The sequence below is a fragment of the Puma concolor genome, chromosome C2 (assembly GCF_028749965.1).
Source record: "Puma concolor isolate L17-30 chromosome C2, mPumCon1.1.hap2, whole genome shotgun sequence".
Taxonomy (NCBI): domain Eukaryota; kingdom Metazoa; phylum Chordata; class Mammalia; order Carnivora; family Felidae; genus Puma; species Puma concolor.
Genome location: NC_141675.1, coordinates 77624054 through 77640207, shown reverse-complemented (window position 1 = coordinate 77640207; position 16154 = coordinate 77624054). Strand labels below are relative to the sequence as shown.

General features: G+C 38.4%; 1 protein-coding gene and 1 long non-coding RNA gene across 5 annotated transcripts in view; one reads left to right on the top strand and one right to left on the bottom strand.

Moving 5' to 3' along the window:
- The window catches only part of LOC147577336 (uncharacterized), a 61954-nt gene that overhangs the window by 3389 nt on the left and 42411 nt on the right, over positions 1 to 16154 (bottom strand). The window contains exon 3 of one of the 3 annotated variants that reach the window (XR_015240165.1): positions 6564 to 10461. The exons of the other annotated variants lie outside the window; for them this stretch is intronic. This is a non-coding gene — a long non-coding RNA (uncharacterized LOC147577336). Of the gene's footprint in view, positions 1 to 6563; positions 10462 to 16154 lie in introns of those variants that run through there. 3 annotated transcript variants of the gene reach the window in all.
- The window catches only part of LIPH (lipase H), a 47736-nt gene continuing 36591 nt past the window's right edge, over positions 5010 to 16154 (top strand). Inside the window, exon 1 of one of the 2 annotated variants that reach the window (XM_086674920.1) lies at positions 5010 to 5199. In XM_086674920.1, the coding sequence (XP_086531046.1) occupies positions 5151 to 5199 (49 nt within the window). In that variant the 5' untranslated portion in view covers positions 5010 to 5150. The remainder of the gene's footprint in view (positions 5200 to 16154) is intronic. The other variant, XM_086674919.1, reaches the window with a different exon arrangement.

The window sequence follows — 16154 nt, the reverse complement described above, 5'->3', positions numbered from 1 at the left end:
TCTAAAATATGTGCTACCAGCGTTCCTGAGTCGCTCAGTCAGTTAAGGGTCTGACTTCGGCTCAGGTCATGATCTCACGGTTCGTGAGTTTGCGCCCCATGTCGGGCTCTGTGCTATTAGCTCAGAGCCTGGAGCCTGCTCTGTTGAAAAGAGAAGTCTTTTCATAATATATATTATTATATACATATTTTTTCATAATATATATAATATATATTATTATATTTATATATTATATATAACATATATTATTATATAATAAATAATAAATATTATTATTTAAATAATAATAAAAAATTATCATTTTTTAATAAGAAAATACGTGGTAACAACGGATGTTCAATATTGGCACTACCCCCAAATTTTTTATTTTTTGAAATGAACTTTTAACTAATAAAAGCATTTACCTCTGTCTTGCCAGTGTGCATACAGGCCTTGCTAGAGCCTTCTATTCTTGAAATGCTCTGGGCAGCACTCTGCAAACAAGCAGTTATTGAAAGCGCTGGACTTGCATTTATTTTATTTGATACATTGTTTGTAAGGAAATCATGGTTTCTTTCTTTCTTTTTTTTGACGTTTATTTATTTTTTGAAAGACAGAGACAGAGCGCCAGCAGGAGAGGGGCAGAGAGAGAGGGAGACACAGACTCCAAAGCAGGCTCCAGGCTCTGAGCTGTCAGCACAGAGCCGGAAGCAGGGCTCCAACCCAGGAACTGTTAGATCATGACCTGAACTGAAGTCAGAAGCTTAACTGACTGAGCCACCCAGGTGCCCCAGGAAGTCATGGTTTCTAAAACAAGGTAGCTCTATTCCGTGAAGAATACTTCTTAGGCCAGAAAAGTAGTATACAGACATTTTCCCTCCTGTTTTGTAATAAACTACAAAAAAAAAAAGTTAATAAGCTAACCTAAATGTGTTATTCTCTCTATATATTATTTCTTACATTTGTTATATATTATTGTGGCATATATTATTTATTATGTTTATTTGTATTACATGATACTAATATATTAACATACAAAGAAGTGAACAGGAAAAAAAACTTACATTCTTGCTGCCTTGAAGATAAAATCCACTATCTTAAGCATGGCATGCAGAGTGCCTCCTACCCTGGCTTCAAGTTAGTTTATCATTTCCCTATGCATCCATCCAAACTGGCAATCCACACTTCTTTTATAACTCCAAGTTTGTTCCCTCTGCCTGAATTGCTTTTCCTCTACTTTCTTCACCTCACAGGCTCCTACCTAGTCTTTAGAATCCAGCTCAAAAAGGATGTCCTGTGTGAAGCTTTTTCCACGGCCCCTCCCCGTGGGATTCCCAGCAACTTACTGCTTCCTCCTCGGTTCTATGGAAGGTGTATCCGTAACTCTATATCAGTATTACTAGTATCATTAATATGTCTGTCTCCTTGTGAGAAGGAGCCATCCCCTATTGTTTCCTCATTATTTTTCTAAATAGAAGCTTGAGAAATGTTCAATAAATGAAGGAATGAAGACATGAAACAAATACATGGATTAGGGGAAAGTTACCCTGATCTCCTTGTAGAAAATGAATCAAGGAAACATTTATTTCTCCAAACGTGGACAGCTAGTGAGATTGTGGGGTCACTGAAGCAGATGAAAGGACAAAATTCTATGTGATAGTGAGTCATATACCAGCTTAGAGCATTAAACCAGGGTGAGAGAGGACATAGGTCACCTTTCCTGACAGCTGAAGCCAATGAGAGTTCTAAAAACACCTCCCTTCAGTTCATTACACTTCCATACCTGTTTTTCCTGTCCATGCATTTGGAAGCTTGCCTGCCCTCTTTCTAATCTGCTCTCTGTAGCGAGTGATTTCTAGGTTAAGAAGAAGAAAAAAAGCCAATACATAATACTAAATTGGAAATGAGGCAAACTGTGTTATTCTTGAGTTGTGATCATTTTTCAGAATCATCGTATGAAGAAGATTGATGATGATGATGAGAAATAAAGACATGGTTTTCCTCAGGATACCTTTGAGTAAATGTTAACATTCAAATAGTTATGAGTTACCCCATCTTTTGGAACTTTGAAAAACTTTTAGTTACTTTTTAAATGTTCATTTATCTGAGAGAGAGAGATAGAGAGTAAGCAGGGGAGGAGCAGAGAGTAAGAGACACAGAGAATCCCAAGCAGGCTCTGTGATGTCACCAAACCCTGAGATCATGACCTGAACTGAAACCAAGAGTAGGACAGTTAACCAACGGAGCCATGGAGGCACCCCTAAAAACTTTTATTTTGAAATAATTATAGATTCACGGAAAGCTGCAAAAATAGTACAGGGATGTCCCATGGACCCCCAGTCAGTTTCCCCCAATTGTAACATCTTACATAACTAGAATGCACTATGAAAGCCAATAAATTGACATTAGTACAATCTACAGATCTTATTTACATTTTACCAGTTTTACATGCACGTGTGTGTGTGTGTGTGTGTGTGTGTGTGTGTGTGTGCGCGCGCGCATGCGCACGGTTCTATGTAATCTTATCACCTGTGTAGATTGCTGTAACCCCCACCACAAGCAGGCGACAGAACCAATTCACCTCTCAAAGATTCCCTATTCTCCAATTCTCCCTCGCTTTCCTCTCCCTCCATCTTTTGAAATGCTTTCTGTTTTTTCATATTTGATATTTCTAACTCTCTCTTCTTGAGAGGATGGGTCCTCCCGTTGATACCTTGTGCTATTTTGAACGCTGGAAGTAGAAAAGCACAGACAGCTAGGAAGTTGTAGGAAAACTTGTGTGCCTACTGGCAGGAAAATCAATACTAACACAAAAAGCCCTCCCAACAGAAATTATTCTTATTCCCATAATTGGCTGGTTTCCAGGAAAATGTACATTGGCTCTGTCTAGATAAAGACTTGGCGTGGTACTAAACTGATAGGAGCTCAACAAATATTTATCAGACAAGTACACTGACCCAACAGTGCATTCCACAACAGGTTCCTAAGAGAATGTGGAACAATTCTCCATTTGTTCCAGAGGGCAGTTGTTACCAAACCAGTAAAGCTTACTGCAAATGGAAAACTAAAAAAGCTAGCAGGCCACCTATTTGTTTTTCCTATTTATGTATCCCTAATTTATTTCTCCAGCAGGAGACAAAAAAAAAAAAATACACTACAGTACTGACTAAAGTCATTTACCTAAAACATCACTGCTATCATGTGCCCTCCATTCCTAAAATGCACCTGACCCCTCTTCTCAGCACTGTGCAGACTGCCTTCTGACAGAAGGGAAAGGTGTAGACTGTGTAACCACTTAAGTAACATAGTTACCAAGTGCTGAGTGAGCTTACCTTGGTAGCAGACTGTAAGGCTAAGAACTTTACTCATATTAGCTCATTTAATCTGAATAACAGCCCTGTGAGATACCTGCTTTTGTTTTCCTCATTTCACAGTTGAGAAAAGTTAAGAATGGAAATGTTTTGCTTCAAGCCACACAACTAGTGAGTGGAAGATGTGGGATTTGAACCACTGCTAGCGGGTCTTGGCCTTCATTAGGTCTGAGGTGTGACACAGAATCCATATGCAATACTCTGAAACCCACCCCCCCCCACCCCCCACCTCCAGCAGGGGAAATCTGATGTACTGATTCTTTGGGAAGCACTGCTGGAATCTACTTCCCGCAAGGAATCCCCTGCTATTCGAAGGGGATGCAGACACAGAAAACCGATAAACTTCTATGAGAGATAACTTTGCTTCATAAATGTGTATTTCAGGTAGACAATGCTAAATGACTAGTGGCTTTTGCCTGATGCCCTGGATAACAATGTATTCTTTTTTTTTTTTAATTTTTTTTTTAACATTTATTTATTGTTGAGACAGAGAAAGAGCATGAACAGGGGAGGGTCAGAGAAAGAGGGAGACACAGAATCTGAAACAGGCTCCAGGCTCTGAGCTGTCAGCACAGAGCCCAACACGGGGCTTGAACCCACGGACCGCGAGATCATGACCTGAGCCGAAGTCGGACGTTTAACCGACTGAGCCACCCAGGCGCCCCACAATGTATTCTTTAAATTGTTTGTATCTTTTGGGGCGCCTGGGTGGCAGAGGGTTAAGCGTCGGACTTCAGCCAGGTCACGATCTCGCGGTCCGTGAGTTCGAGCCCCGCGTCAGGCTCTGGGCTGATGGCTCAGAGCCTGGAGCCTGTTTCCGATTCTGTGTCTCCCTCTCTCTCTGCCCCTCCCCCGTTCATGCTCTGTCTCTCTCTGTCCCAAAAATAAATAAACGTTGAAAAAAAAAATTTGTTTTAATTGTTTGTGTCTTTCTTTATAAATGCATGTTTCAGCTCATCAGACCACCGCCCCCCTCCCCTGCTCCCATCTCCCCCCCCCCCCATAAGCCTGAGTGACTGCTACAAGTCCTTCCACCAGAAAGGTAATTAAATTACCTCATAGCCAGGAGAACACAAGTTCAGTTACTTCCAACACTGAAGTGGATGGATTCTGGCAGAACTCTCTATTTAAAGCTTTTGCATTTAATTTTCCTTTAGAAAGTAGGAGGCAAGGGTGAGGGAGAGATAGGCTCTGGATAGGAAGAAATAAAAATATGTATAATGCCATAAAAATGTTCCTTTAATCTGAAGCGTATCTGGACATATACAGGTATATGAATGGACTTAATGAAATATTCTTAACAAAATATAAAGACTGCCTGATGAGGAATGCGTGTGTGAATTAACATAAAAAGTAGTTTTGTGGACACAGACCAACAGGATACTCATTGATTTGTTTCATTCACAAGAACAGGGAGGCAAATATCTCAGATCACACTTGATTTCAACATACCAAGCCAAGCCACTAGTAAACCGCCCACAAAGAATGAAACTATTTTGAACTCGTCATTCTACAAATACACATTATAATATTAAGATATGCATAAAATTAAAAAAAAAAAAAGATGTGCATAAAATTGTGTAAGGTAGAAAGTACTCGACCTTCCACTGAAAAGAGGAGGAGTCAAATATCCTGAAAGGGTTGGGACCCGCCTGCAGTCCCTCGGGAACTTCCTGTTGTCACCACACCTCTGGTGTAGTTATCTGAGCTCCCTCTGAGCAAAGCCCTCAGTGGAAACTCCAAGGCTCTGCAAAGGAAATTATTCTTGTGAATGTGACACACACTCTCTCCAGTTTCCATATGCTGAGATTATCCTTCTTCTTCGGTTTGATCTGCTTGGTGAAAACAGGTAGGTCATTTAGTGAATGGTTTACTTAATTATTTAAAAAATATTATTTTATATTGTCACTTTGCATTTTATCAGCCCACTCCCTTCAGTGGACTTTTTGAATCTTACTTAGTCATTGTGAAGGAAAGAAGATACGGATTAAATGAACTTTCTAATCCTGAAAATTTTTTTTTTCAGTAATGAAAGAAATTATTATTCCTTTGAATTAACTTCTTCTGATGTATGAAAAATAAATGTGTTGGGAAATCTAAAGGTTATTTTCTTTCATAGTTAAGTTTTCTGTGCCTTTCCACCTCTATGAAATAAAATCATTTATGTTGTAGAAATTTTAAGTTTTGTTTTATTATAATATCTAACACATAGACGATAGGTTTTTATAAGCTTTCATACACTGAGGGTTTATTTAAATTATCTTTTAGGAAAACATAGTTTTATTATGTAAACCCCTTGGAATTGTGTCTAGCATATTGATAACTTAAAAATTATTAATGATAATGAATAAAAATTAAAACAGTGATGTACAGGGGCACCTGGCTGGCTCAGTTGGAAGGGCATGCAACTCTTGATCTCTGGGTCATGAGTTTGAGCCCCACGTTTAGTGTAGAGATTACTAAATAAATAAAACAGTAATTTACACAGCAAGATAACAAAAATAAAGTGGAATGCTGTTTTATTTTTATTTTAATTAATTAATTGATTAATTTTTGAGAGAGAGAGAGAGAGATTGAGAATCCCGAGAGAGAGAGAGAGAGAGAGAGAGAGAGAGAGAGAGATTGAGAGATTGAGAATCCCAAGCAGGCTTCACGACCCTGGGATCATGACCTGAGCCGAAATCAAGAGTGGGAAGCTCACCTGACTGAAACCCCCAGGACTACCTGAAGTGAAATACTTTTTAAAAAGAAACTCAACACTTCTCAGCCTTCTTAGGAATCCAGTTCTTTTTCACATAGTTTATGGTAAAAAATTGGTACAGTTTTTTGAAGGGAAATGTGTTACATACAGTATCCGTAAAAATGTTTATGCCATTTGAACTACTAAAACCATTGCTGAGAATTGATTCTAAAGAAATGGCTTTTGAAAGGAAAAAAACTTGGGGCGCCTGTCTGGCTCAGCCAGAAGACCATGTGACTGACTCTTGATCTCGGGGTTGAGACTGCAAGCTCTACACTGAATGTAGAGAGTACTTAAATAAATAAAACTTAAAAAAATAAGAAAAGAAAAGAAAACAACTCATCTAGGAAGATGATTCTAACTATGTTATTTATAATAACTTGAAACTAGATATAGCAGAAATGTTTCTACACACAGTAATGGATAAAGTTTCAACTTTTTAAAAAATGTAGCCTTTAAGATTCTGAAGCTATGCAGAAAGTGCAAACATGTTTATAAAATAATGCAAGTAGACAAAACAATTCACATTTATAAGTCAACAAAGATAACAGCTATGTTAAAATCATGTATGTATGTCTGTAGATAAAGTTTAGGAGGGAAATGGAAAAATTAAACTAGCTGTATTAGAATTTCAGGCTTATAAACAAATTTTTCTCAATTTGTGCTTTTGAAGCTGATTTAATAGTAAATTAAAATTATGCTAATGATGATATTTTTCACCGAGAAGTCAACCTTTTAAGAAGTGTGTGTTTATAATAATTTTTAAATTTAGAAAATGAACATAAATTTAGAGATAGTTTTAGGAGAGTGGAACTAACCCTGACACAAAAGCCTGATGATAGTTTGTGGGTACTTTCTTTGAATCTCGCATTATGTATCTCTATACATAAAGTTGGAACTTAATGTTTTTGTGATCTGCCTTTTTACTTAACATTATCTCATCAGCAAAGTCTTTTTTAAATGATTCTATAAGACTTACTGCTGAATGACAGAATCTAAGGAGAGACACAGCACAATAAACTTCTGTAGCTAGAAGGAAAAAACATAATTATAGCTGTAAACTAAATTTAGATTTCTCAGTATCTGCAAAACCATGAACTTGCAACTTCCAGGAGAGAGGGTTTGAATGATAGGCACCTGATAGTGGAAATTATTCATCACAAATACATCGACTTTTTGTTTTTCCCCTTCTTTAGCTTGCCGTCCAAAAATCAACAACTATTAAGATGTGATTCTGAAATGCAGAGAATATAGGTCATTCACTTTTGGAAATCTTTGTTTTGCTCTAACCTTTGTGATATCATGGCAGGAATATTGGCCCTAATTTTACCAGCGAATAAAGCAATCGCTAGCAAGCTCTAGTGTGCACCAGAATCGCCTGGGAATTTGTTTAAAATGCAGACCACCCTCAGAGATCCAGACTCGGTGGGTCTGGGGCAAGAGCTTAAAATCTGCATTTCTTCCAACAAACCCTCTGGTTTTTCAGCTGCAGGTGGTCCAAGGAAAAAAGTTGATAACTATTTTTCTAAATTAAGGCTGTTGTCATAAATATATTTTAAAGTTACTCTTCTGTCAATATTTTGGCTTATGGCAAATTTGTATAAAACTATGTAGGTATTTGCCTAGGGGAAATAGCTTAGTGCCCAAAAAACAGAGAATTATTTCCTCAGATTTGAAATCCTCTACAGATAATTTATAACTCCATTTTTGGTGTGTGTGTGTGTGAGAGAGAGAGAGAGACACAGAGAGACAGAGAGACAGAGAAAGAGACAGAGACAGAGAGAGACTCCTTCTCTGACAGGGAGACAAAGGTGAGTAAGGGGGTGGAGTGTGAATGTGCATATTTATGCACATGATTAAGAGAAGAGAGTGAGGAAATCTAGTATCTCTTTTGTTTTCTCAGTTGTATTCTTAAAAAATGCTGGTGGTTCGAAGCAGGTATGTCCAACCAAGAGAGCATTTTGCCCGTATACTTCTTGCCTATAGTTATTGGGGTAAAAAATAAACAAGACGGGCGCGGGTGGCTCAGACGGCTAAGCGTCCAACTCTGGCTCAGGTCATGACCTCACAGTTTGTGAGTTCGAAAGCCCCCACGTCAGGCTCTGTGCTGACAGCTCAGACCCTGGAGGCTGCTTCAGATTCTGTGTCTCCTTCTCTCTGCCCCTCCCCAGCTCAGCTCACGTTCTGTCTTTCTCTCTCTCTCTCTCTCAAAAATAAATAAACATTTAAAAAACAAACAAACAAACAAACAAACAAACAGATACTCCACCAGGTTTGGCCCTAGTCAACTGTGAATGTTTCTTTTGGGGAGCAAGAATTTCCTGTCCCCTTCAAAGTGCTTCCAGCAGGTCTAAGAATCAAATCGACATGAGACAGATTAATAGGAGAAAATCAAATTCCACACAGACATGGAAATTCCAAAGACAGGCAAGATGAAGCATATCTATCATTCTCAGCTAAGGAGAAGGTAGGGGTTTAGGAATGAATTCACAAGAAATGAATTCACAGGAAAATGAAAAAGAGTTAAGTGTTTGGTAAACATGTTTGCCGGACCAGTCAGAAACAATGCGACACAGAGAATTTTTATTATTTTATTTTGTTTTGTTTTATTTTATTTTTTTATTTTAGAGAGGGAGTGTGAGGGAGAGGAAAAAAGAATCTTTAGCAGGTTTCATACCCGAGTTCGGAGCTGAAAGCAGAGCTCCATCTCACGACCGTGAGATTGTGAGATCCTGACCCGAGCCAAAATCAAGAGTTTCACACTTAACCTACTGAGCTACCCAGGACATACAGAACTTTGATCAAAGAGGCCTTGCTTGGTTACTCCCCATCTACCACACCTAGTTCATAACAGAAGGGTTATCTATGGTGATAGCTCTCTTCCTGGAGTAGGTCTTCTATCTAAATCCTTTTAGGGCGTTGAGGGGGAGAGGTAAAGAGCTTTTTCAGAATCTGCTGGGTTTTGATTGTTTTGTATCTGAAGATAATCTTCATGCCAATGTGGCCTGTTTGGAGGCAGCCTGCCCTTGGCCCCTACACTTCACCATCTGGCTCAGAACAGGTTTTTGTGTTTTTGTTTTTAATTAAAGTTCATTTATTTTATATATCTATATCTATATCTATCTTTCTATCTATAGAGAGAGAGTATTAATTTCCAGATTTAAAAAATGTAATAGAATTTCATGGTAGGTAGATATTACTCCCCTCCCTCCCTTCTACTTCTGTTAAAAATAGGAGTCCAACTCATATTCTGATCTCTCCAAGGCAGTTTCTGGCCTAAAGGGATTTTCATTTCTGGGACTTTTGGAAATTACTTCAGAACATTGTTTTCAGGCAAGCATTAAAATGTGCTCTAGTGTGGGTTGCTGGAAACATGCTGGCTTCACCAATTAACATGTGGTGAGCTGTGTCCCAGACACTGACGAGTACCCGTTGCCCAGAATGCAGAATCCTCAACAGTGTATCCCTTAACCTTGGTCTCAGTAAATATTTTCAGGAAAGATCAAGTCAGTTTGCCTGACTGTGGACCTCAGTTCTAAAGAAGGTATTAGCACATCTGTGTCATGCTGGGGGGTAAGAGAAATGATTGCTTGAGCAAGCCCCGGAACCCAAAACTTGAAATAAAAGAAGTGTGAGTCAGGGCCACACTTGTTTCACTTCCTGACTACATACCATGCATCAAGATTAAATTAGGTGGAATTTCACGCCCATCGCTTGGGTTTGGTCACTGGACTACAATTCCCCAACCATAAATCTGAGAGAAACTGATACTTTTCTTTCTAATCAGTTGACCCAGCCACATTGAGAGGCTTAATAGGAACCTACCCGTGCTTACTGATTCTCATAGAATCTCAGAACTTTCTCTCCCCTTGCCCACATGTACAATTGCTTCATCAGTGTGTTATTTCTGTCTACAGTTCCATCTTCTCTTTTCACTGACAGCTCTTTGGATCTGAGTCAGGAGCCTCTGCCTTTTTTTTTTTTTTTTTTTTTTTTAAGCCTCTGCTTTTTGTAGAAGTTTTCCCCCAGTCAGAAATGTGGGAAATGAAATCCATCCCAAAAGCAGGTAGAAACTAAAAAGCTAGAAAACTGTGTGTGACACCAGAACAGCATGCTCCAGGGCAGTAGGCCTTTTGAAGATAAAGCAAAAGTATCCCTTGGAAGCTTCATCAGAAAAGGAGTGGGGTTGTCAGTGATCAATCAGAGGGAATCACACTTTTGTCTCCAACTGGGACTCAGATGAAACAGGACAATCCAGGGAAACAAATGTCTGTTTAGTCTCTTGTATCCTAAATAAATACAGCCAGTGGTTAAAGGTTGGAGATGTCCTTCCAATCAAGAGGGCGGTTTGTCTATCCAGTACAGTTTTCTCTGGCAAAGATAAAACAAGATAACAGCTATAAGTAGTTCCTAAGCCTGAGAATAAGAGTAGTTTATTTTGCACAGGAACAGCCACAAACCCTCCTCAGAAAGGCTGACTGAAATGGGAGTTTTATTTAACCTCCAGTGGTACAAAATGGAGGTCCATCGGGGAAAGAAAATGAAGCTTGTTTTGATATTGACACAAAAAGAGAAACTTCTGCCCAGTTACCTCCAAAAGACTTTTCAACTTTCCCCTCTGAAAAGTTGGAAATTATAGGAACCATTTCTTAAAACAGTTGTATTGAGATATAATTCACATACATGTAATTCACCCATTTAAAGTGTACAATTCAATATTTTTACTACATACACAGATATATGCAACTCTTACCAGTCAATTTTAGAACATTTTCATGACCTCCAAAAGGAACCTGATACCCTTTAGTTATTGCACCCCTGTGTCCCCATCTCCCTTCATCCTCCAGCCCCTAGCAACCACTGATCTACCTACCTTCTGTCTCTATAGATTTCCCTATTCTGGATATTTCATGGGAATGGAATAGTATGATTTGTGGCCTTTGGTGACTAGCTTCTTTCACTTATAATGTTTTCAAGATTCATCCTCATTGTAGCATATTGTTGCAGGATTTTTTTACCTCAATACCCGGGGTGCATTGAATAGCCACTTCGAAGAAGGAAGAGGAGGACACAAAATGAGCAGCAGGAAAAATTTATTAGAATATGATATCAGAAAGGATATTCAAAAGTGAATGCCCACAGCTATAGGCAAGGGTCCTTGTTTTATAAGGTTCTGGTCAGCCCTCCCATCTCTACCCACTTGTTCCTTCTTAGGTCCTACCCTTATTGGCTTGATAGCTCTAGGTGCTGGGTTGTCCATCCGGATTGGTTCGATTCCGTTGTATGAAGGGTGCTCTATGGCCATATCATTCCTGTGGGTCATAAGTTTTATGATCTACTACTTATTTTTAGTTAGGTCTTTAGTCAAATTCCAGAGCGGAACCTGAGGGGGAGTAGGTGGGTCTGTTACATTCTTAAGAGGAACCTTATGCCTGAGGGAGTTTGCTGTGGTCAGATACTCCCAGCATTGTTCCAAAGTATGTGTTTTTCCCCACCCAGGGACCTCAGGTTCTCATTTTTCCCCCTCTGCCTAATGAATCCTACCTATCTTTTCTTATCATAATATGGAACTATGAATGTTAACTAAAGGATATTTAATAAGCCAAAAAAACCTGCTTAACATAAAGGTGACAAGACATCCATTTGGTCAACGTTTTAATTCCAAGACTAAAGTATGATTATGTTCGGATCTTTTAAATAAAATTAAAAGAAAATTTTAATTTCTTGCTACATTAATTTTTTGAGATTTGGGTTGTCTTTGGTCAGTAAGACTCCCCTGGGAATTTGTTTTCCTAAATAGAAGCCTCATGTCCTTTCAGACCAGCTAGCTTGCAGATCTTAGAATTTTGTGTCCAGAAGGAATGCAAGAGATTAGCTAAATCTCTAAGGAATGAGGAACCAATCTCTCAGTGTGAGAAAGGGGATGGCCCAAATAATTTATTTGTTTTGTCTTGTTAATGACAGAGCCGGAACCAAACCACATTCTCTGACCAGGTAGAGCACTGTTACTAATATGCTTCCCTTTTCCAAAATCCTTCCAAAATGATGGAAGGAAAGTAATTGGTACTTACTGAGCACTTGCTTTATAGCAAATCCCACGCTAAGCAATTTACTTATATTATTTTATTTAGCCTTCACAACAACCCTTTAAGATCAGTACTATGCTGGGGAGCAAGAATTTCCTGTACCCTTCAAGGTGCTTCTAGCCAGACCAAGAATCAAAATGACATGAGACAAAAGAAAATCAAATTTAGGGGCGCGCTTGGGTGACTCAGTCCATTAAGTGTCTAACTTGTGATTTTGGCTCAGGTCATGATTTCAGGGTTTCATGGGTTGGAGCCCCGTCTAGGACTCTGAGCACTGGCCTCAGGGAGCCTGCTTGGGATTCTCCCTGTTTCCCTCTCTCTCTGCCTCTCCCTGACTCATATTCTGTCTCAAAATAAATACATAAACTTAAAAAAAAAAAAAAAGGAAAATCAAACTTAATTTAGTACCTATGGAGAATCCACACAGACATGGAAATTCCAAAGGACAGTCAGGCAAAATGTGGTATATATGTCATTCTAAACAGAGGAGAAGCAGGTATGGGTGTAGAACATCAAAAGGAAGAAATGAATTCACAGGAAAATGAAAAAGTAAATATTTGGTCATCGTGTTTGCTGGGCCACTCAGAAACAATGGGGTAGAAAGAATTTTGGTCAAAGATATCTTACTAGGTTCCTCCCTGTCTACAGTACCTACTTTATAACATAAGGTAGTCATCTACAGTGATAGCTATCTTCCTGGAACAGGTCCTCTATCTAAATTCTTTTTAGGCATTTGAGGGGGAGGTAGAGAGGTTTTCCTGAATCTGCTTTTTGATTGCTTTTTAACTCAAAATAATCTTCATGCCAAGTAGCCCATGTTGGAGTGGACTGCCCTTGGCCCCTGCAACTATTAACCCAACTCATCTTCCACATCATCAACAACTATTAATTTTTAAGCATTTACTGTGCACCAGTGAATGTTTGCCTAATTAATTAATTAAATTCTTTCTTTCTTTCTTCTTCTTCTTCTTTTTTTTTTTTTTTTGACAGAGAGAGGCAGAGAGAGAGAGAGAGAGAGAGAGAGAGAGAGAGAGAGAGAGAGAGACACAATCCCAAGCAGGCTCCAGGCCCAGCTAGGAGCCTGACCCAGAGCTCAATCTCATGACCATGAGATCATACCTGACAGAAATCAACAATTGGACGCTTAACTGACTGACCCACCAAGGCACCCTGCAGCTTTAGATACTTCATAGACATTATGTCTATTTCTCACAACAATCCTGACAGCAGGGCTAGGATCAGGGTAAAGTCAGTGAGGCACTCACCAGGTGCAAAATTTAAGGGGATAAGGGACACCTAAACTCAATAATCAAGATAAATTATATTTATGATTTTAAAGCAATAAAAATTTTATCTTTCATGATATTTTAATGCAATGTGCAAATGCTATTTTAATATTTAAGTGATATTTTACTGCAAATAATAATATGAATATCATTAATAATGCATTCTCACAGTGCATAATAAAATGATTTGGATAAGTGATACTTTTTTGGCATAAGTGATATTTTAGTGTAATGTCTTTGAGAGATGAAAATCCATGCAAATAAGTCAATGATGAAAAAAATCAAAATTTTAAATAAAGATAGACTGTTTTACAACTCTGTGTTATTGTATAATGGAAAAGGTCATTTCCAATCAGCCAGCCATTCCTGGGCCTGTGCCATGTTCCTTTCCTTGCTAGGTGGTTTGGTTTATGAGAGTTAACAATGATATATAAACAGAGTGAATAACAAAGGGCTATATCTATGATCATGGTTTTAAGTTTACTTATTTATTTTGAGAGAGACAGAGAGAAAGAAAGAGCTGGGGAGGGGCAGAGGGAGAGGGGGACAGAGGATCCACAGCGGGCTCTGTGCTTACAGTAGAGAGCCTGAAGCAGGGCTCAAACTCATGAACGTTGAGATCAAGACTTGAGCCAAAGTTGGACACTTAACCAACTGAGCCACTCAGCTACCCCTATGGTCCTGTGTTTTGACTGACTGTAGAGCTTTTACAAACTTTTCCCACTGGTTCAAAATCTGGGAGGATATTTTGATAAGTATATATATAGTTTTTTCTCTTTTGCCTCAGGCTCAATATGGCTCAGCAGAGCACTGCCTGACAGATTGGCATTACTATGGTCATTTTACACATGTGAAACTGAGCTCAGAGAGGTTAGATAATTAATTACCTGAGGTCACATAGCTAGGAGGCAATGGAGTCGACTTCAAGTCTAGATCGGACTCTAAAATCCGTGCTTCCAAATCCGATTTGGGTATTATGTTTATGACATTAGACCAGGTTGGCAAACTTTGTCCATGAAGAGCCAGATAGTAAATATTTTCAGCTTTGTGGGTCATTGGTCACTTTTACAATCACTCAGCTTTGCCTTTCCTTATAACAGGAAAGCAGCCATAGACAATACATAAATGGTCACGGCCAACTTGGCCTGTGGGCGACCATGCATTAGATCATAACAAAATACTTCAGGCACAAATATGTTATTTCTAAAGATGTTCTATCCAGATTTCTTTGACATCCTATCCTACTCTACTCTTATCTCTGGCTGCTCTCCATAGCAGTCTGAATTCCTCATTGGATAGGAGATATCACCCATCTGATTGTTATTTTCCAATTGTTAACAGGAACTGGCACTTCAGAGTAATTGAATTTCAAAATAAGCTGAAGAGGAAAGGCCATGTTTTTCCGGCTTCCAATAAACTCTAATAAAAGAGGTTAAGCTTTAGAAACCAGTTTAACATGTTCTGGGTTACTTGGTTAAAGGCTCTATTAATACTACCTCTGAGTAAACTTGACTTTGTACCAAAACAACACAATAGCCAAAAAGAGGTTTGCTTTCTGAATTATTTTAGAAATATAAACCAGAAATTAATATAAATAAAAATAACTATATTTATGAGGGTAAAGCAACTTAACAAATTTGCTATTCACAAATATCTAGTCCTTGCATGCCCTCCAAATTGTCTGAGAATTTGGGACCCAACAAGTCAAGTTCCTGCTCTAGGTGCTGGGGCACAATAGTAGACAAAAAACAACACAGCGCTTACCCTCAAGGAACTTAAACTAACTTGTAACATGTCCAAAATAAACTTAAACTAATTTGGAACATAATTCCAAATTAAGATAAATTTATGTCCAAAATAAGATAAATTTAATATTTTCCTTTAAAATGTTATTAATTCTTGAGGGGAAAATAATGAATAACCTTAGGTAGTTTTAAGCAGAGAACATCAGAAATGGAATGCATAACCCATTTTTGTTTGTGTATTATTTTGCAGAGCCTATCACCTGCAGACATATTTTTTACATAGTTTCAGCCATAATGCATGTGTCACTTCATACTCCATTTATGTTATAAACATGACATCATACACTATTTGCAGCGTTCAGATGGATCATTCTGAATGACTGAATAACGTGTTAACAGGTTGATATTCGCTTCTTCACGCAATGTTTATCGGTGCCAACTCTAAGCCAGACTCTGTTGTTGGCACAGGGTATATACAACAATGGATAAACAGATCAGTTATCTTGCAGCATCTACACGAGCAGGGGAAATTATTTCAGAACAAAGAAAGAATGCTTCAGGGGTGTGGTAGGAAAAAAGCAAGTAGCATATAAGGGACAAAGTTCTCTAGAGTGGAATTCAATATAAGAAGAAAGTAGAATAAATAATAAATCCTGGGGGAAAGAATACTGTTCGAAGCCAGGTCGTCATTTAGGCCTAGGAATTCATTTATGGATATGAATAAACTTAGGAACTATATTACCCATTAACCCTTCTTGAAAAGGCAGTAATATTTAAAAATAAATATTTAAGACTCTATGTATTGATGTATCCACAGAAACAGAGTTTCTGTTCTATTTACTCAGAGTATCTATTCTACCTCCTCATTTTCTACCAAGAAAGACAAGAAAGTTTAACACACGTTCCCTTTCACACCTTCTCTGTTCCCTCCTTTGGAACATACACAC